We start from the raw sequence: 22,120 nt of genomic DNA, 5'->3' as shown, positions 1-22,120 counted from the left end.
AGCGCTGTGTTCCCGCTTGCAGCTTATTGTGTACGCGGCCGATCGACGCGAAGAGTAGTTTATTTCCAATCGCTAAAGCTAGAACTAGACTATAAAAGCAGTTTCCTTCATCCTAACTTGCTTACTTTTCAGTACAGATCCGCCGGTAGCGGGTGCGCGAACTCGACGGCGCCAGGCCTGACCTCCGCTGAACAGGATCAACATTGGCTCAAACTTATGTGCACGGATTGAGAGGGTCGAATCTTGTGCATTTCAACTTCGTAGGCATGTTTTGACTAACTTTGAACGCGATTATTTATATATACTAACGAAGCCGTTGCGGCTATCGCGTTATCGGTTCGACGGCCGATCGCGCGGGGTTCGGTCGAATGATGGTCGGCACGCTGATTTTATCGGTGCCGTCGACAAGAAAGCCCGTCGCAGTACGACAACTCGCGCTCGTAGGTTACGTCTTGTAGGCCTGGTATGATAAAATGGTCTCAGCGACACAGTGCTGAATGGTCGGCCTATCGTAGGCGTGCGCGTCTTGTCGGTCTCGTATCGAGCCAGTGTTACCGCGCCTTGAACGAGTACGTGAAGTCGGGCACACGCTGCCACTACCAGCAAGCGAGGACTGACGCTACAAGAAGTCTTCGTCAGCAACGTGTTTTTAAGTGTCGTCCAAGTGTAACGCAGAGGTTATCGTAAATTTGCTATTACAGCCATCAATGCAAGGCGGCAACTACGTGGTTCCCTGTGCAGTCTGGACGAAGCCCTCGCCGCTTTCTGTTAAAAGTGGAGTTGCAGTCTTACGCTACGCACGTTTTCGGTACCGCACCAACGTCGAGATATATACCAGTGAAGTTTCAACGAGGTACACAGCACGAGTTTGCACTTGCAGTAGCGCGCGTGCGAGCGCATTTTTTGGGGGGGGGGGCCGTTTCCCCGGACGGGGCCGCACGGCCGCGCGCGCGACCCTTCCAAAACGTTTCGCGACTAATCCGCAGGGCAGGGCGCATGCGCCGTAGCGCCGTGAAAAAGGCGGATTACTGGGCATGCTCGAAAAATTGTCATTGACTGTGTTGCCCTGTTCTAACACGTGCCCGGATCAAGCATGTGTCCACTTTCTATGGGAAAGAATTTGAAAAGTGACATAGAAATGACGTTAAGGCTCTAAACAAAGTAGAAATTTAACGCACACCCTATATTTTAGCAGGAGAAATAAGCAAGGGTCCAATGTATTTGCACATTGGCAGCTGGTTTTCTAAAGTTAGCTTCGCCGCGGTACATCTGTGTTTTGCGACAAAGCATACGGATGCTGCGAAGACTATTTTTGTTTCTGTCCAATTGCAACGTGCAGGCAATTTTCAGCCCAATTTTCTTTTTTCTTTTTTGAAAAGCACACATTAAATTGAGCAAATATTGTAATCAAACATTGTGAGCTACAGTTATTCCTTAAAAATATTCCTAGGGCAGGCCGACATTGGGGGTCTTAAACGAGAGATGACGTCTACTCAACGCATTCACTGTCTCCTAAGCTCCGCCGAGACAGACGCTGCCCCTAAAGGGGTCACTATTAGGGTCATCATAGGGGTCGGGTACGCTGGGCAAGCTAGAATTATCCATCAAAGACCAATTTTAGAAAGGAAATAACTAAAGTTTGGACCCATAGAAATACATGAGCGCTAGCCGGGACCTTCGGTAGGTATCTCATTACCCAAAAAATCGGATTAACCAGAGTCGAATTAATTGAAGTCTACTGTATTCCTCGTTTCTTGAATGACTTCGCAAACGGGGCAGTGACCCATGTCTTGACTAGCCAATTCATCGTGCAAGACATGCGTGTCTCTGGATCGCCAAAAACATGTAACATGCCTACGTTACCATAGGCGCATGTGAAGTAACTTTCTTGAATAAAGTTTTTCTTTTTTTTTTATGAGAACAGTGGTTCATCGTTGCCTACCAATGCAAAAACTAGTTCTGTCACTCTCTTGCACTGGTATTCACACCTTCTGTGATGGTAGGCTGTTACCAACGGGAGAATGTGATTTTTTATCCATTTGGTAATGCACAAGCAATGTCAAGTAGTGGACATTAGGTGCAAACACTTACATTCCATGAAAGTAATTCCACTGGCTGTCTTTTTTTTTTTTTGGGTGCAAGAATCGGAAGCTTGCTACTTTATTCTTGTTTATAAAGTCATGCGCACCTTAGATTTAGATGCATGTTTTCTTCTTATACTCTTATACTTTGAACCCACTTAGATTGCACATTAGATTCAGGTAAACACTGTTTGTTGCAGGCTTTTACGAGAATACCTTTACTGTCACGTACATTCAGGTGTCACCCTGTGAGCTCGTGCACAGACATGACGTGTGCACTTTTCACGCGACTCTACAATTTTATTCTTTCTTTCTCCAGGGCAACGCTGTGGGGCAAAGTGGCCTTGGACTCATGTACCTGCATGGCAAAGGCGTTGAAAAGGTGAGTAATGTAATTATACTAAGGTAGCATAGTAATAAACTAGCATAATTAAAGAACTTCGTAGGCAGTTTCCACACTCAAGCAAATGCAAGATTAATAGTGTCTCTTTTCTTTCTTTTTTTTAAGTACACACGCAAAATCTGTTTCGTGCAGAGTGTTTAAAGAAACACTCCATTCTCTCAAGGAACAATTACAAAACTAAAAGAAATGATAGGTTAAAACGTGTGTGTTAGTTGGCGAGAAATTCGCAGCTTGGCTAGTGGCGTTGCATCCGTGGTGCAACCGGTGAAGACATTCTTCTCGTTTCCAGGACTATCAGAAGGCATTCAAGTACTTCACGCTTGCCTCAAACCAAGGATGGGTGGACGGCCAGCTTCAACTGGGCAACATGTACTACAGTGAGTTACCCTTTGTGCCTTGTCATGAGCTAGAGCAGTAGACGCTCCGTGCGCAAAGAAGAAAAAAATGAGGAAGGCCGGCACCGAGCTCGTGCGTGCAAGGGTTGCCATGAGGGATAAATGAGAGGGGGCAGTCTCCCTTTCTGGTCTCCATTGTGTTTAGGTGTGTCTTTTGACACCCCAGAACCCATAGACAACCGGCAGCCACAACGGCACATCACACTTGGCACCCAACTTGAGACGATTAACCCCCTAAGAAGCTTTTGCTCAGGAGCTATTATCTAATTACATGGGGGAGAAAAAAAAAAAGCTTTTTTTTTTTCTGGAAGAGCCGCATTTAAAGGAATAAGTTAAAATCAAAGTAACTGAAGTTAGTGGATTTTGAATTTATGCCATCAAAAAGGCTGCATATCATAAAAAAGCCGCGGATTGCATCAGCGGTACTTCTGCGTGTGATTGGAAGTGAGATGCATCTTTTTTTTTTTTTTTTTTGCCGTGATGAACCTGTGCACATGTCTATTTGGTATGTTTTCTTCTGGTCTTCTAGGGGACTGTAATAAATCATTTGATATTGTAGCGCCTGTGGTGTCCACCGTTATGTTCATAAGTGTGTTTGTTTTATTTGTGCTACTATGGCTTCACTGTTCAATCCTCCCCTTCACGGTCCAACCACCGCAACATCAAAACCCTTTCGGCTGTGTAAAGAAAGCTTCGCTTTAACGTTTGGAGTATAAGTATTTACGTATTGACATCCATCTTTCTCCTGTCATGACCTGCAGATGGGCTGGGTGTGCTGCGCGACTTCAAGATGGCCATCAAGTACTACACGCTGGCGTCCCAGTCGGGCCATGTGCTCGCCTTCTACAACCTGGCACAGATGCATGCCACGGGCACGGGCACAGTGCGATCGTGCAGCACTGCCGTTGAGGTGAGTGCGTTGGCTGCACGTGCCACGTTAATCACATTCACCACCGCGAATATTGGCAGGTATCGTGGATGCGTGCTTGTCTGCAGTTTGCAGTCCCTAACATGCTTACTACAACCGCATAATCATCGAAGCTGCACAAACGGGCCGGGAACAAGGTGCATGTGCCAACAACTTTTTTTTTTTTCGTGTACAGTAGACTTGTTAATTTGACTTCTGTTATAACATTCATGGTGCCCATGGAAATGCATGGTGCCCATGTATTTCTATTGACCCAAATGTTTGTTATTTCAATCGTAAAATTAGCCTTTGCTGGATAATTCGAACCTGACCAGTCAGCACATGCGTGCCTGACCCGTATGGTGACCCCCATAGTGATGCCTTTAGCGGCAGCATCTGTCTAAGCGAAGTTTAGAAGACAGTGAATGCTTTGAACACATCTTATTTCCCTGTCGAGAATGCCTATTTTTGACCTGCCCTGTGAAGATTTTCAATCGATAACTATAGTTCACAATGTCTTTGCTATTTACCAAATTCTTATGTGCAGATTTTTTTTTTTTCATAAAAATTGGGCCAAAAAATATCCTGCACAGTCTGTCGGAGAGAAAACCAAAATCCCCTTTGCAGTGTTTGTATTCTTTCTGCATAACACGGGGATATTGCGGCGAAGCCAACTTTAGAAACTCTGCCATCATTGTGCAACACATATTAGACCTTCGCCCATCTTTCTTGCTAAAAATCAGCTGTGCGTTAGATTTCTACTTCATTTAGGAGCTTCAATGTCATTTCTACATTAGTTTTCTGCTTTGGACACTGAAAGTGAACACATGTTTGACTCGAGAGCCTGTTAGAATGGGGCGAGTGGCATCGTGACGGATGAAGACATGGCTGGTATAAAGTAATGATGGGCTAATATACACAGTCCTGCAATCCTGACGAAGCGGCGGTGGTACGACAGTAGCCATAGTAGTTCGCAGGCGGTCGGCGTAAGAGTGTAGTTCAGCTGATGTCGGTTCCGAGGCGAAGAACTCGCCGGGTACGCGAAGTGTTGTGCCGAAAACCAACTCTGCGGATGAACACTGTGCGTCTTCTCTCACCGCGATGCGAAGACCTAGTATAACCAGAGGCAGGCGCTCTGTCCATGGAATTGTTGAGTCATGCGCACGCAATGATGCCTTCAATTGACGGTGGTAGCGTTCCACCATGCCTTTGGAACTGGGGTGGTAAGCCGTAATTCGTGTGTGTGTTACGCCTAGAAGACGGGAGAGAGCCCGAAAGAGGGACGATTCGAATTGTCTTCCTCGGTCTGTCGTTATGGTGTGTGGCATGCCATAACGAGCGATCCAGGTGTGCACACTGCCAAATAAATCAGCAGGGTGTTTCAATTTCGTCGGTCTCATCAGGGTCGAAATTAGGAAAGTCAGACTTTGTATTGTTTTCAATCCTCAGTTACTTCGGTGTCACTGATTGCTGCTACAAATAATAAAGCGTCAGTTGAAGGCCCTAAAGCACCTCTAACATTTTGAACACATTTTTTATAAACACACACTTGGTAAACATAGCAGCGTTCTGCGCCGTGGGGACGCCACAAATTCAAAAACACTATTTCGTGTTCCCCTCAGGACTTTTCCTATTCTTTCTTCCACTTTGTGATGCCAACAGGGTCCTGTGCGGGACGTCACCAAGGGAAATACAGTAAAAGCTCGATGATACAAATCTCACGGGGTCACGAAAAATATTCGTATTAGCCGAAATTCGTATCATCGAAACACAATTAAAACTACTGTCGAATCTCGATAATTCGAACTCGAAGGGGCCCGAAAATTTGTTCGAATTAAAAGGACGTATTTTTGAAGTATTCGTGCCCCATAGCACGATGCACGAACGGTGCGAGTCGTGAAATATCGCGGCGCGCAAGCGCATAGCAAGCGCGGGCCACGAAACTGCCCACGCCGGCTAACGGTCGCTTCCCGATAACGACAGAAAACGAAGCTTCAGGGAGCGAGCGGGCGGCGCCGGCACACGGGTGCGCGCGGAGACCGCCGAAGGTGAGGGAGGAGGGCGGCAGGGAAGCGGATTTGGCTGCGTCAACTCCGCCGCTTCGGTGGCTCCCGTCGCCCTCCCTCTCAACTCCCTCGTAGCTCTCTCACCTTCGACTCCATGCGCGCCCGCCGCCGTGCTGGCGCCAGCTTATTTTAGCCGCCCCCTGAAGTTTCGTTTTCTGCCGTTATGGGGAAGCGAGCGTTTGCGGGCGTGGCAGTTTCGTTGGCCCGACTGTGCCTCCGCCGCTGCTTCCCTCTGCGCTGCTGCCGCAGCGTGCAAGGTCAACATGTGACTAGAAAATAGAGGAGAAGGGTTCACTGCCATTTTATCCGCGTGGCTGAGACGTCGGCACTAGTGTGTGCTAGAATACGGTTGTCTAGAACACTCTAGTCGGCACGTACACGCTTGTTCCGGTGCGATGCAGAAACGGCAACCTTGCAATTTGAGAGAGGGGGAAATTTCCGCCGCGGGTTCTTTTTTTTTTTCCCCCCGTTCCTTCGCGCGCGGCATTGAGGGGTCTCTCCTGAGCTTTTGCTCTATGGCGATGTCGGAGCAATGCCGGTCGGAGGCGCCGCCGCGTTATTTGGCGCGCTGCTAAGAGCATTGTCGGTACGCAGTATGTTCGAAATAAGCGTGTTCAAATTAACGAGATTCGACTGTAGCTAAATTAAAGAGTCAGAGGTGAACTCACTCAGGCACATGTACGGAAAAAGCATTTATTTCTTGAAGCGCCACCGCTTCAAACTCTTCGCGCCCAGTCGCGGAGTCCGCGCTGTCCGCCGCCGCGTCTCCGCACCAAAAGAGAAGGAGAGAAAGCGCGTGACTGCGCGCTGTTCTCTTTCGCGGCCGTCGGTGGGGCGGCGTTTATTCGTATCAACCGACACAGGCTGAAAATCGATTCGTAACAACCGTTCTCTAGCACGTTGCAAAGTAATTGGGCTCGGCCGGGACCACAGAAAAATTCGTATCATCCGGAAATTCGTATTAGCCGTGATCGTATCATCGAGCTTTTACTGTAGCTATTGATTGGTCGGTTGACAAGGCACGATAGAGCCAGTATGATGAGAGCCAGCTGTTGCAACTTTTAATGCACTGCATGGAGTTGGTAAGAGTGCACAAGTAGGAGAGAATAACTACTGGGTAGGTGGGGAGGTAACGAATGGAAGCCAGAAACTGCAGCCACTGCATAGTTGTTCGTCAAGCACCTGTAACTTTGCTATTACAGCATCATTTTCTTATTAAATTGTGGCTGGATATTCATTGTAAAGCTATACACAGCTGCAACTCACTGTGAGCCCAGAGTGGCTTAGGGGCTCTAGTCAAATTTCGCCTTCGTCTTGTTTACGTCCTTGTCTGCCTTTGAGCTGTTCCCTAAGATGAATCACCAGTTAGCCCAAGCAGCCACTCCTCTATACCATGCTTACCTGATTCTAACAGATGCCATTTATTGCAGCAGCAGATAAAAGCTCGAAACTGGGCTTACTGTGTCCATTTTTCCATCCTTTTCATTACACTGTCGGCAGCAAATTATCATGTCGCCGTCAGGCCACCACCTCTTCCTCAACTTCATTCTCGCCGTATGGCAGAGAAAAATTAAACTTTGCCAACCATAACAACTGGCAATTGAACTCGTGCCTCTTTCTTAATGTGCAGTCTGGAGCCGGATACGCAATTATACTGCACTGTTGGGCAGCTTTGGGTCTTCGTATCTTGTGCGAAGCACAGGCACTGAGAATGTCTTGCGGCCGTGACGGCATCCCGCTTCCTTTTCCTTCCGCAGCTCTTCAAGAACGTGGCGGAGCGCGGCCGGTGGAGCGAGAAGCTGATGCAGGCGTACTCCGACTACCGGGACGGCCGAGTGGACGCCGCCCTTGTGAAGTACGCGTTCCTCGCCGAGCTCGGCTACGAGGTGGCACAGAGCAACTCAGCCTTCATCCTGGACAGAGGTGGGTGTGGCTACAGTGTCTGGGATTGAAAAGTTTTTATCTTCACCCACTTTGAGTGGGCTGTCAACAAGAGTATTTGTGTGCGTTAGCTCTGTACTTGGAGTAGAGAAGTCCAATGGGGGACGGTATGCGTAAACGCTGGTGTACCATGCTTTGGGTGCAACTTAACAAGCCCAGGTGGTTGAAATTAATCCTGAGCCCCCAGATGGCGTTGTACTACTGAGCCCAAGGTTGCTGGTTCAATTATCGGAAGCCACTGTCTAATTCCACTGTAGGCAGAATGCAGAAGTGCTTGTGTACTGCGCCCTAGGCGCTTTATTAAAAAGCATCAGCTGGCCAAAATTAATCAAAATTTCCATGCTATGGCATCTCTCCCTGCCCATGAGTTACGTAGGATGTTAAACCCCATGATTTCACTTTATTCGACTGTATGGTTGTGGCAGATGACAAATCGTCCCTCTGTCCAACAGGTGAAAGCAAGTACTTCCCGAAAAATGAGACCTTCGCCTGGGCCCTGCTGTTCTGGAACCGAGCTGCGACACAAGGTGAGAAAAGCGGGGAAGCCCCTCATTATCACTTGCTAAGCGTGGACAGCTGGGCTAGTTGGTTGGGATTAGCATTATGAAACATCGTTCCAGCGCACAATTAAACACGGACAAGAAGAGAAAGAAAACGCTTCATGTTGTCTTTCTCTTCTCGTCCGTCACCGTCAGGCCACCACCTCTTCCTCAACTTCATTCTCGCCGTATGGCAGAGAAAAATTAAACTTTGCCAAGAAGAAGAGAAACAAGAAGAGAAAGAAAACGCTTCATGTTGTCTTTCTCTTCTCGTCCGTGTTTCATTGCGCGCTGAAACGATGTTCCATAACGCTCATTGTCACTTGCATGCCTGCTTGCTCCTTTCAAGCTGTAGTGAGTGACTGCTCGAAGATGGAACAGCAGTCGCCTGTGCATATGTTACAGCCAATTTCCATCGGTTATTCCTCTTCTTGCATGGGCGCGCATGCGCTCGTGTTCGATTCTCACACAGCTGCCGATCGCTGTCACCCTTTCCCTCTGTGGCCACTGGTGAGAACTGTTCTGCGTTCAAGAAATTAAGGTTAATTTCAAGCTTATTTTCATGACACATCCTTGGAAAGAAGATAGTCCAATTACTGAATCTACAGCCATAGCTCGACTAGTCCCACAAACTTTTACGAGGCAGTTGCCATAGAAACCAGAGTGCCGAACTGCAACTTTTTTCGTTTCGGTTTTCGTTCCTGTTCACCAAAAAACTGTTCAGTTCCAGTTCAACTCCGGAGCGAAGAAGTAATGGTTTAAACTGGTTCAAACAAGTTCATTAGCATAACAGATGAATAATTACTGAAAAAACAGCACAAACTTGTTTTGTACAAGAAACTCGATGCTGCTGGCTAAGTTACACTGAAAAATTACGCATGTTGTTCTTCAGGCAGCACGTAGTTACAAATGAATTACCGTATTTATTCGAATATAAGGCGAGGTTTTTTCCCAGAATTTCTAGCCTCAAAGTCGCCTTATACGCAAGTTTTGCCTTTAGGTGTGGCTTTACGGCAGTGCCCGCCGTAGCGCCGTGAAGCCACACTATGAGGAGAAATTCGTGCTGCCATGAAGCCACTTTGAAAGGCTAAATTCGCATATAACCCGCATTCCGCGTGTTGAAGCTCCCTTCCCTCCTCAATTTCATGGTCGCCATTTTGCATTTTGGCTGTGTTAGCAGTTCAGGCAATCCCCCCCCCTCCCCCGAGTCTCGATAATCCGTGGGCTACTCTGTATCGCCTTATATTGGTGTGCATACTCGAGCTTTTTTTTTTTTTTTTTCTTGGTTCCCCCCAATTCCACCCTCGCCTTATAATCGTGACCACCTTATAATCGAATAAATACGGTATGCAGAGCCAAGATCAATGCTGGAATCTATGTGAAGCGAAGCTTTAGTGTGATAGGAGAAAATATTGAGGAACCGCAGAGTGTGCTCCAGCCTTCTACTCCGCTCGGGGGACAAGGGAAGGGGGCAAGAATAGGGGACTGAGGAGCAATGTTGAGGACAAGCCGTAGTATGCGATTATATACAGGTTCGTGATCGAAGGGCCCGTTCACGGCCTAGAACCTAGGCCTGTGTTAACTAATTATTCTAAGAGAGCCATGATGGCTCGCTTCATTGATATTATGTCCGGCCAAGGGCCCACTAACAATATTTTACTGAACGATCGTTTTGGTAAATGAGGAAGAAATCAATGCCTGCTGAGGAAGAAATCAATGCCTGCCGTTCAAAGTCACGGTGGTGACAAGCAACAAGTATGCAGGGGAATCTCATTGATACAATCTTCACGGGAACCACAAAATATAATGTATCGTCCGAAAATCGCATTATCCAAAGCAAGCTCCAAAAAATATGAAAATAGGTGTACTCAGTGGCAAACTCAATAGCAAAGGTTCGTGCGGCATCGCTCGACGCCACACGAAGTCTGCCATGTGTGAGCTGTCTTGCTGTCTTTAAAGTCATCAGGCTGTCATCATGGCATTTGCTATGCCATCATCGGCCACCATCGTCGACAAGCTGTTGTAGCCATCATGCCGTCATCATTGTGCTGTCTTCCTCATGTTCACTGCTGTCACCACCATCCCTTATGCTGCTGGGCAGCTAGTGCTGTTAATGTGTGATGCTTAGGGCAGTTCCCTTAACTGACTCTGTACAGTTATTCAAGTTTCACCTTTTCTGTGACTGCAGTTGGTGTCTGCCACTTGATTTGTATCGTCTTTCAATGGTTGCATAAACGGTGTGCCGGCTGGCGGAATGTTTTGCAGGTTACTCGGTGGCACGGGTGAAGCTGGGCGACTACCACTACTATGGCTACGGCACGAACATCGACTACGAGACGGCCGCCACCCACTATCGCATGGCCTCCGAGCAGCAGCACAATGCGCAGGCCATGTTTAATCTCGGCTACATGCACGAGCAAGGGCTGGGCTTGAAGAAGGTAAATGCCTGCACCACCCAGTGACTGTTGTTGCACTCTGATACTAGGGTGTCTTAGCCTGTCGGTATTTACGGGAATATCAGGTTGTGTGGTTTTAACATGGCGGAGAGATCCACTCCATGTGACGTCGCGCAGCAAAGGAGGTCGCTCCGCTGCTGCTTCATTTCCGCGGGCATCGCAGAGGTCAGAAGAACTTCAGTTTCACCCGACAAATTCAGCTGGCGCACGCGTGAAAGTGCAAGCGTCGGAGCGCTGCTGCAGGTGCGAAACCGCCAAGGCCCTAATTTGCCAAGCTCTTTAAGAGAAAAACAAAAACGTGGGCATTATGTCCTTCAACACGTAGTTTTGACAATGACCCCACGCTCTTGAGCTTGCAGCCAGGTTATCAGCCACTACTCACAGCGTAGTCACAGCCTTGTATAAATCAAGTTAGAAATAATGGATATAATGGAATTATCCTCTGCCAATCTGCAGCACGTAATTTTGCTGAAACACTCCGTACACACAAATGCATAAGTTATGTGGCATCAGTGGGACAAGCACGCAGTGGAAAAGCTTGTAGTATCCACCACGATTTTGGAGCTTCCAATTTACCTCACAAGACACAAGTATGGCCGCTCGTTAAAGTTGACGCAGTCAATCTCAAGCAGCCAAATTATATTCGCTGTGCGCCTCCTTGTCCGGGGTGCAAAACAAGTGGCTTCCTTTACAAATCATGTCCTACAAGCGTACGCACGGTAGCTCATCGTGGACAGCAGTGGGCCCTCAGGAAGTGTGCTGTTTCAGGGGGCGCGTTCACGACAGAGGCGACAGCACGCAGCCGTCGCGTATGCATGCAGCTGCAACTAAAATGGCACCGGTGAACCTTTTAATAAAGTGCATGCTGTTCTTCCACACAAAAAACAAAGAAATCAAAAGTGCTCGGTGTCACGTGATGGTGCTAGTCGGAGAACAGCAGAGAACCAACGAAGAGGCGGCAAAGTTCGAAGGATGGCCCTACTTTTGTGTATTGAGAGACTGTAGACTGTTCACCTGGCCGGACCACATCCACCAAGGCGTGCAATAGCCACTGCAGCAAATATAGTCAATGCAAGGATTAAACCAAAACCAAGATGTTCTATGTATGCACATTATCTGTAACGCATGGAAGAGGACCCTGACGAGGAAACGCTGTTTCTTTTTTTGCCATTGTTTTACAGGACATCCACTTGGCCAAACGCTACTACGACATGGCCGCTGAGACAAGCGCTGACGCCCAGCTACCCGTCGCCCTGGCGCTCGTAAAGCTCGGTCTGCTGTATGGGTTTGCTTACCTCAAAGAGGTGAGTCCACTCATTTCTTTAAGGCTTATCTTAAGAGGTTTTCTTACTTTTATGTCACCGTCATGCGACATCTTAACGTTTTCTGAGCAAAACAGTGGACATTTTCCTTTAATTTGTCTTAATAGCTTGGGCCACTAGGCATCTGCTCGTGGTCGTGATGTCCTCGGGGTCGTTGCATCATTGTCATACTGTCATCCGGATGTCGTGGTCGTTTTAATGCTGTCACTCCAGCTTCGTTATCCGTCTCTCATCAGGCCGTCATGGTCACGCCATCGTCATAATACACCCACTGTCATCCCATTGTCTTCATACCGCTGTCATGCCATCATCATCATCATAGCATCGTCATTATACATTCATTGTCAAAGTGTCCTCGTGATGTGGTCATTCTATCATCATCACTTAAACTTCGTCATCCTCCTCTCATCATGATACTATTCTCGTCATGCTGTCGTCGTCACGCTGTCATTTTACCATTGTCATCACTTCAGAAACGTCATCCCATTATCGTCATGCCGTCGTCGTCCTACTGCCTTCGTGGTTCCATCGACATCATTCCTTCTTCGCCATTCTAGCGTAATCACACCATCATTCAGTCGTGATTACGCCGTCGTGGCCACCATTGTCGTCATGCTATCGTCAGACATTCAGTGCCATACCGTCGCCGTAATGCCGTCTTGGCTGTTCTCGCAGTCACTTTAACTTAATTTCTTCATTCGACTCGTCATGCCATCATCGAAAGTCATCAGCATCAAGAAAGCTTCATTGTGCCAGAAATTTTGTTGAACCAGTATTCGTTACGCAAGTGTTTGGTAAAATACCTCAATGACCCTGCAAGGTGGTGTGGGTGTTAACAAAAGAGAGAAATGATGGCAGCGTTGAAATGTGTGTGGTTTGCATGAACAATGTCTGCAGGCAGATCGTTTCAGTCTGTGGCTGCCCACGCAAAAAAATGAGTGACAGCAGGCTGTTATTCAAGCCTGTGTTTGATACACTGGTTTCTGGTGCCTACTATGGCTGGAGTATCAAGTTGCAAGATAAAACGAAGTAACTCTAAAATGTTTCTTGCTGATATCAGCGTTTAATGAAAATATGCTTATAAGGTATTATTACATTGCATGCATGAAGTTGTTGCTGCATGAAGGTATTATTATGTTGCATGCAACTTTGTTAAAACAAAGTTTGACCGTATTGCCCCAGCTATCACATCACAGCCTTCGCATTATGGACAGAACTGGAACCTCTTCTTACGTGGCAAAAACAGTCAGGTGACCTAACTGCTTTTGTGTACTCTAGGACTAGCCTGGTTAATGTTTTGTAGCCAATTATAGCAGCCAGTGCCTTCCCAGGTGCGAAAACTTGAGGACCTCCTTGGCTTTGTCATTGCAGCAACAGTGGGACAAGCTGCTGCCCAAGTTCAGCCCAAGCGATGCGCTCGGTCCCGACTGGGACCTGTATGTCATGACCGTGATGGCTATTCTCCTCGGCGTGCTGGTCTACTTCAGGCGGGCGTGAAGAACCTTGTCCAATCAGGAGATGCCGTTCTGACGGACTCTTCAGGTGCCGCGCAACAACCACGCGGGTGTGCGTCACGTGACTTACGGTGTTCTTGTTTTTCCCGAACTGCAAAAACCAACAAAACTGCTACTACTAGTCGTCCGGGGTGCCGTTTCCCTTCGAAGCTCAAAACCTGTGTGCGCGTTGCAAAAAAAAAAAAAAAAAGTGGCCGTTCCAAGAACTTTTCTTTTGCACGTGATAGCTGAAGAAGAAGCCCATGGTCTTCGTGTGTTGTTTTGCATTGGAGCAACATAGAAAGGGACTGTCGTCATCATCAAGGGTGTTGGGATGGGAGGGGGGTGGTAAATTTTGTTTTCGATTTTTTTCTGTCTGTCCTCAAACGAGGGCAGCCATTTTTAGTTGCACGGACAGTATTGTCGTGTTGTTTCAAAAGTTGCGAGATTAAAAAAAAAAGACCAGAGAGTCACCAAAAATGTTGGTTTGCTGTTCTTGTGAGTGATATGCTGCTTTCACCACGTGCAGGCCTGCCTAAATGAGTGTGGGCACATGAGTTGGTAAAAATGCTAAATTTAGAATATTTGTTTGTTTTTATTAGCACAAGCTGGTTAAGCGTTCGTTTCTGAAGTTGCAAAATTAAAGGACAAAACCAGTAGCCAAAGCAATTATCTGTTGCATTGTGAGCTGCTTCATACTTCCCATCCCAGGAAAAAATATGTACAGAAACATGCTTTTTTTTTTCTGTTCTACAAAATTATTGTAAATCACATTTTCTAAAATGCGTTACAGTTGACTTCCGCTAATTTGACCCAGATGGCACTGATGAAATTGATCGAATTATCCGGCAGGTCGAATTGAACAAGATGCATAAAAAACATCAAAAGTCGCCACTGATTCATTTGACAGTATCTAGCCAATTCCAACGTGCCCCCGAATCAAACGCGTGCCCGCTATTTATGTGTCCAAAGTAGAAATAACATAGAGATAGCAGGTGCACGTTAGAATTGGGTAAATATCGTAATCGGACATTACAAGCTACCATTATTGCTTTGAAATGTTCCTAGGTCAGGCCAAAGATAGGCGTTTTCGATGGGAGATGACGTGTGTTTCATCATATTCACTGTCCCCTAAGCTCTGCTGAGACAGATGCTGCCAGTAAAGGGGTCGCTATTGTGTCGCTATTGTGGTCACCATAAGGGTCAGGCACTTGCATGCTGACTGGTCAAGTTCAATTATCTGGCAAAGGCCAATTTTAGGATCGAAATAACGAAAGTTTAGGCCAAAATAAATGCGTAGGTGCCTGCCAGAACCTTCAGTCGGGATCAGATTAACTGCAGTCGAATTAACGGAAGTCTACTGTACAATCACAGTTGTTGACAGGTTCCTTGTGAACATTTTCACACTTTCTGTCATATCAATGCATTATAGTACTTCTAAGTAGTTGAAAGTTGGACGCCGACCATAAAAATTTGAAATAAAATGTTTCATCAATTCTGAACAAGGCCCCCGTGCGGGAGTCGAAACGTTTATTTCTAATTTTTATGGTCTGCGTGCAACTTTCAACTGTACTTGCAGTGGCTTCTCCCGACTAGACTGGTTTTTAGTCAAACTCATGATTTCAATGCATTCCAAGCACAATGTTCCCTAAATGAGGGCACAGCTGGCAGTTATTGCAGGTGGTTAAATTTTATTAACCTGATTGCAAATGCCAGGCCTGTTTTATGTGTCTTGCAGAACAACGTGGAAAAGGCACATTCCGAACAAAGCTGCCTGCCTCATTCATGTCCCCCCTTTTGTGGCCTTAAGTAGTGCAAGTAGTTTCCTACAGAAAATTACTACAGGGAACTGCGGTGCTACGATAATTCAGGGAATGAGATAATCATTCCCTGTATGATCATATGTTCTTGTGGCACTATTACGCTTTCTCTTTCTATATTTTCAGGAAACAGTGATTTTTCTGAACTCATGAACTTTTGCACCCTTGCATAGTCACTTCAAATTGTTGTATTTATAATGCAATGTCTTGTTGAAGATGATGAATTTTCAAAGCTGTTTGAAACCAGAAAGACCAGTCATTATCAGACTGGCTGAAGCACAATATGTACGAGGTGCTACCCAAAAGTTAAGGAAATTCGAAAAGCACAGGCAAACTGAGTGTGGTACACATTTCCGCCGCTAGATGGGGCTAGCAGTATGCCTTGCGGATCAGTGTGCTGAACGACTTGCATCTAAGAAGGGCTGTTTTGCGAAGTGTTGTTTTGCAACGCAATGTTTGCTGATTTGGCGCATTTCTTACCAACCAGTACGGCAGTCTTCAAGAAGCGAAGAATTTTCAGCAAGTTTTGTTTTAAACTTGGCAAAACTGCGGCAGAAACTCGTCGTATGCTAGAGGACGCTTTTGGAGTCGACGCCATGAACCAAAGTAGGATGTTCTTATGGCATAAACGCTTCAAAGAGGGTCGAATGTGCGTTGACGATGATGAACGTTCTGGACGCCCGTCAATGAGCACAACCCCGGAAACGATAGCGGAAGTTCATAAGGCTATCCTTGGAAATCGCAGGCTAACTATAAAGGATGTCTGCGACATTGTAGGACAATTGTACGGCACAGTTCAGCGAATTTTGTCAGATGTTTTGAACATGAGATGCATTTCTGAAAAATTCATGCCAAGACTGCTCAGTGACGAATAGAAGCTGCAGCGTGTTTGTCTGTACGGTACTGAAGCAACAAGTCCACATTCCTCTCCAGTGTAATAACCGGGGATGAGACATGGGTTTATGGCTACGATCCTCAAACCAAACAGCAGTCGTCGCAATGGAAGTCGCCAAATTCCCAGCGGCAGCGAAAGGCACGTCAAGTTAGTGGGAATGTGAAGTCCATGCTCACTGTGTTTTTTTGTTTTTTTTACCTACATGGAACTGTCCACAAGGAATGTTTATCTCTTTGACAAATCATGAATAGCCAGCTTTACTGGGACGTTTTGAGGTGCTTAAGAGAGAGCATTCGTCGCAGGCGTCCGGGAGAGTGGAACAACTGGCTTCACCACGACAACGCGCCCGCTCACACATCACTCGTTAGACAGTTCCCGACTTTCCCCCCTTGCGACTTTTTCTTGTTCTTAAAGTGTAAGTTGAGGCTGAAAGCACATCGGTTTCACACTGTTGAAGAGATCCAGTCGGAATTGCAGGCGGTCCTCAACACACGGTCGCCTGGAGAGCTCCACGAACGCATGAAATTGCGGCAGAAACGGTGGGGATCGGTGTATACATGCGCAAGTGGACTACTTTGAAGGAGACAGTGCTGATTAGGCATTATGGTTAACACTTTCTTTTTTACGACTGAATTCCTGGAACTTTTGGGTAGCACCTCGTACTTGCAGCTCTCGAGAAACTAGTGCAGGGGTGGATCAAGGATAACCTCAAGTGTGTGTAAATGAGGAGGAGGGGAGGAGGGCTTGAGGCAGGGTAGACTCACTACACGCAGTTTTATCAACGCTGGAGTACTAGCACGATCTCGTACATGTTCGCGGGTGAACTGGCGAAGCCCACCCCACCAGTGCACTGGCTCCAGACTTCACTGTAGTAATTATCTGGGCTGTTATCCCTGCCCACCAGCTCGGTCAACATTCTGGAGCCTTTGTGGACAATGTTTTCTTTGTGCTATGGCGATGGTGAAGCTGGGATGACAAGGCAGCCTGACAACAAAACAAACGGTGAGGATGACGACGTTGGTTGTCAGCGTAATGCAATGAACGGACGGACAGGCAAGGCAAGCCCGTCACGCCAACCTTGGCAATGGAAAGTTCGGGCCAGGTAGCATGACGTCATAAATCGGAGTGCGTAGGCCTTGTGCTATCTAGGTGGTGTTGGCCACCGTGACATGCGAGGGTGGCGCCATCTAGCGATGCACGACAAAATGGAACGCTAAGCACATTTTAAGAGGAAGCTTTTATCTCGGACCCTGCTCCATTGCCGCGGCTTCAAATACTCGTAAAATGCAGAAATGCTTTCCTGCGATAACCTCTTCGGCAATTTAATTAATTTTGTTGCATTTTTGATAGAGAAAGTTAAATTCTAGTGACTTTGAAGCATAATTTTGATTTAGCGCCAGTTTTTTTTTTTACGGTAATTGGCAAGTCTGAAATAAAAAATTACCGCCCTTCCACTCCGTGAAGATGTTCGAACAGCGAAGCTGTGTTACACAGAGTGTTGCGTGTGCATGTGTTGCACGTGATGGAAATACGTAAACACAGATCTACAACAGGAAGTTATATTGAAGCGTTGCGAGGCGAGAAGGGGCAGCGACTATCGACGCTACTCGGTGAGTGTCCAGTTCTCTGGTCGAAACCAGCTGAGCCACCGCCAGAGGCATTGGCTGCAGTCATGGACACCGCGCACGTTCGGCGCGAACGCGGGGAAACGCGGACGGCGTCGGCGGCAGCTCTACATGTTGCGTGTTAAACACCACCTCTTATCGCCTCCTCCTCGCGCCCAGCGTGGTCTCTCATTGGTCGCCTCCTTCCCCAGCACGCCTCTGGTGGTCACGTGACCTGCGTCCAGAAAGTTTGACGGTTCAACAGCATTTCATAGCTGCAGGTTTGCCGACGAAGCCGCCGTAACCGCCAGGCACAGTGGCTATTCGTACTTCCTTACGGCACCGCCACGTGCAGCTGGCCGAGTTATGTGCATGGCGCGCACCGACGCAATGAACATTTTCGGCGTTGTGTCAGACGGTTGCCTTCGCGGCTATGATCGATATGCGGGGCCATATAGTCTCTCACGTGAGGCTAGGTTCAGCTAGGATTTCTCGTAACTGTATACACGACTTCATTCAGACTTTTATATATTTTAAACTGCAGCCGCTCACCAGTCCCACGCGAGAGTGTATATATGGAGTTAACATAAATCATTTATTGGAAGAGCTTTGGACTTGGGCCCTTTTTGGGAAGGGGTAATACAGTCGAAACTCGCTATAACGAAGCAGGCAGCGGGCACGAAAATACCTTCTTTATATCCGATATTCATTATAAGAGCACACGCAGACATTGCGGGAGCAAACCACGACCAGGTTTGTGCGAAACAATCGAAGCCTCTTTCTTACAGAAAGATGGTTGAACGTGAAGCTTTCTCCCATGCAAACTAAATCAAAGTCCAAAGCCAACGACCACGCAACGAACCCAAGAAATGCTGAGCGACCCGATGTGATGCATATGTGATTTGATTGGTTGTTTAGGATTCTATTTTTTGAACGTTGAAGTTGAATGAAGACACATTTTGTTAAGTTGCATAGCCTTTATTTTAGATCACATAGCCGTTGATTACACACACATTTTCACGGACAACTCTATACTTGCACAGTACGTATTGCCTTTGTGATCGTTATGGTAGACGGTCAGAGGCTCTGCCGTTACCGATACATGGGTCGGCCTTACGGGCACGATGGCGCTCGCGTAGGGATGGTCGATTAAATTTTTTAATCGATTAACGATTAATCGTTCGTCGGTTTAGCGTATAATCGATTAAATCGTTTTTGATGCGGGGTTTTTCATCGATTAATCTACTTTTTTTTCGGGCGCTTTAAAAAGGCTGAAACACAGTTATCTACTCACGTAAGTACCTATAGTAAATTTTGAAAGGTGGAACCAGCATAATAAATATAAGTGTATGAACTTTGATAAAGGATAATGTTTAATTTGTTAGAGGTCAAATATAATTGCCACTAGTGACTAGTGAAGGAATAAGCAATATACAGAGTGCTCATATTGACACGTGTACTTGTTTATCTTTCATTGGTGACCCCTTTTCACCGGCTAACAAATGTTAAACGTTATCGCTCAGCGCAGTAAGCGCCTGCATGTATCGGAAGTTTCCCGAACGTTATCGATGCTTCTATCCGTTGTCTATTGTCACGGACGCTTATGTAACTTGATTGTATGAGCAACGCGAATTGTCTAGTACTTTCTGGAAGACAAGCGGGCACCAGGGATTACTCTGGAAGCTTCGATGATTCCTGTATAAAAGCCGACGCCTTTCGCCGCTGATCAGATTTCGACGATCGCCGACTGTGTTCGCCGCTATCGTTGTGCTTCGAGTGCAACTTGGTTTTGTGGGCACAGGTTCGCCCAATAAAGAAATCCGTTTCGTCATTCACAGTTTTGTGGAATTTTAAAAATTCGCCTGTGGCAGGTAGCATAATTATTATCGTTGAGCTGGGTTATTCGAAGAGGCGGACATTAGTAGCACGAGAAATCGAGACATATTCAACCAATTAACAAAAATTGACGAATGAACTTCTTAGTTAATTACTTTAGGACACATATTGCAATTTACGAATTGTAGCCTGCCGGCCGGTGAGTTTGCAAGACGCATCTACTTGAAATGAATTTTCAGGATGACACCAGTTTCGAGATCTTATTTCTGAAAGTGTGGGACGAAATACATGGGCGTTCCAGTTACTTTTGTGCTTCAATGCATTTTGGTAAAAAATTAAGTTGAACAACACTGCATTTTTACGGCGAGTTTGAAAGCGCATATCTCCAAACTGGTTTGATTCTGGAAGTTCATTCCAAGTGGATAGGCCTGACAAGCTCACCGGCTACAATTCGAAAATTGCTAGATGTGTCTTAAAGTAATTAACCAAGACGTTAATTAGTGATTTTTTGTTATTTGTTGAATATATGTTTCGATTTCATGTGCTAATGTCCGCCTTATCGAATAACCCAGCTGAATGATAAGAATTATGCTACCTGCCACGGGTGATTTCTAAAAATTTTGTAAAACTTAAAAATGAACACCCTGTATGTTAAAAATGGCACTTACTGAGGAGGGTGGGCATGGAGGAAGGAGAAACTAGAAGAGAACGTCGCAGCACGACTGACATCAAGAAGTAATGGCGCAACACGTGATCGCCACATCAGAGCGTGCGGTAGGTTTAATGCTGCCGGGTGCAGGGCAGCAGCGCAGCTGAACGGGTGCGCACCGATTTGAAAGTACTACGAAGCAAACATTATCGGTCAATACGTTGTCTCCCAGAGTCACGTGCTGACCCTATACTGCGAGGTAAAAAGCAAAGGAAATGCCTTGACGGTGAGTTCGCTTGCCAAGACTTGCTGCCTGACGTAATGCCCTCTCCTAGTTTATTTCTTCCTCCACGGGGGAGTCCTTTTCCCCGGCCGCAGGCAGCCTGTGTGACGTGTGCGTAAAGCGGGGAAGCGCTTCGCCAGCTCGACATGACTCGGGACAGTCGACAGTCGCTCTCAGTCTTCGCAGCCGCGCTGTCGTTGCTCGTACTCCGCTTTCTATCGTACGATTTCAAAATTTTCACGCCACTTTAGTCACTGTCTGGAAAACGATTAATCGAACTGGTTTAATCGATTAAACCGATTAAATGAAAGGTAGACATCGATGATGATTAATCGTTTTGCGGCGTACTTTTAGTCGATTAATCGTTCATCGATATTGCCATCCCTACGCTCGCGCTTACGTTCGCGTATGGCAGCCTCTTCTGCCGTGCGCTGTACCCGCAGCCTACCCTTGGTGACGGCCGGGAATGCATTGCGTGACGCGCGTAATGCAATGTAGATATATACAGTTCGTCTGGGTAGCGTGGCGTTGCAGTTCCCATTGTTCTTATCGGTACAAGTGCGAATGTAAACTGTAGTGTTCTACGATACGCATGTCGTGCGCTGTTGTTCTATTGTGTGCGCAGGTAGTTCCATTGTGCAAGTTGGCTTACCTGCAGCACGTTTTCGGCGCTCACGGACGAATGAATCAGTGAGACATAGAAAGCTTCGCTTTAATAAACGCAAACGGGTGCCTCCAACTGCCCAGTATAGGGTCTCCCGCATGTTTTAGTGGCCCGTCAGAAACTTTCCGTGCTGATATACGACACACGGGAACAACAATGTAATTGCACAAACCAACCGTTTGATCTGACGCATCGCAACAAACACTTTGGGATGAAGGAAGCGGATCTTAGGCGTCCAATCCGGGCTTTTGTGCTCAGCCGTTTCGTGTACTACCTCCCATATCTCAACCTGTATAAAGCGGAGAAGTAAAAGGTAAACTGCCTGTGGTAAACACCACAGGCACCACAGGGGTGCCTGTGGTGCACACCACGACCTTCGCGGTTTCCGCGTTGGTCGTTTTTCAGTCTTCATTCTTATATATACGACAGAATAACCTTGCCACAATCCTGAATGTGTGGGTTGGAAATGTCGACAACTGGCTATTAGACATATAGAGCTTTGACACTGTTAGCGCGTGCGTCACGTCGCATAGCAATGAACGATTGTTGCCCCATCGTGACATCTAGTGCTTTGAGGCGCTATGTGACATTGCACCGCCTTCACGATGGGCCCAGGTCAACAAGTAAGCAACAGCCCCGCAGACCCGTACCTCCTCCGGCCACATGTGGAAGAATAGTAACGTTGGCTGGCAGTACGGTTGTCGACCCGAGCGGGAGTGGTCGCGTTAGTGTGCTAACTCGGCCATAGTAGGAATAACCTATCAAA

At 46.8% G+C, this 22,120-nt stretch overlaps 2 protein-coding genes across 26 annotated transcripts in view; one reads left to right on the top strand and one right to left on the bottom strand.

The window, feature by feature from the left end:
* Nucleotides 1-14,072, top strand: part of LOC119464013 (protein sel-1 homolog 1-like) — a 398,467-nt gene extending 384,395 nt beyond the window's left edge. For 11 of the 24 annotated variants that reach the window (XM_049656632.1, XM_049656613.1, XM_049656618.1 and 8 more), the window contains one exon: nt 13,816-14,072. Coding sequence is in view for 13 of the 24 variants with exons in the window: in XM_049656629.1 (XP_049512586.1) it covers nt 2,401-2,463; nt 2,774-2,861; nt 3,641-3,789; nt 7,610-7,775; nt 8,246-8,320; nt 10,598-10,770; nt 11,970-12,092; nt 13,482-13,607 (963 nt within the window). In the remaining 11 variants the exon portion in view is untranslated. Of the gene's footprint in view, nt 1-2,400; nt 2,464-2,773; nt 2,862-3,640; nt 3,790-7,609; nt 7,776-8,245; nt 8,321-10,597; nt 10,771-11,969; nt 12,093-13,481 lie in introns of all 24 variants that reach the window. The other 13 variants (XM_049656636.1, XM_049656628.1, XM_049656635.1 and 10 more) reach the window with 5 other exon arrangements.
* Nucleotides 1-22,120, bottom strand: part of LOC119464555 (serine/arginine-rich splicing factor 5) — a 337,955-nt gene that overhangs the window by 296,732 nt on the left and 19,103 nt on the right. The window lies entirely within an intron of this gene.

This window comes from Dermacentor silvarum, chromosome 9, assembly GCF_013339745.2.
Source record: "Dermacentor silvarum isolate Dsil-2018 chromosome 9, BIME_Dsil_1.4, whole genome shotgun sequence".
NCBI classification, from domain to species: Eukaryota; Metazoa; Arthropoda; class Arachnida; order Ixodida; family Ixodidae; genus Dermacentor; species Dermacentor silvarum.
Note: the sequence above shows the minus strand (reverse complement) of the source record. Positions and strands in the feature narration are given on the sequence as shown.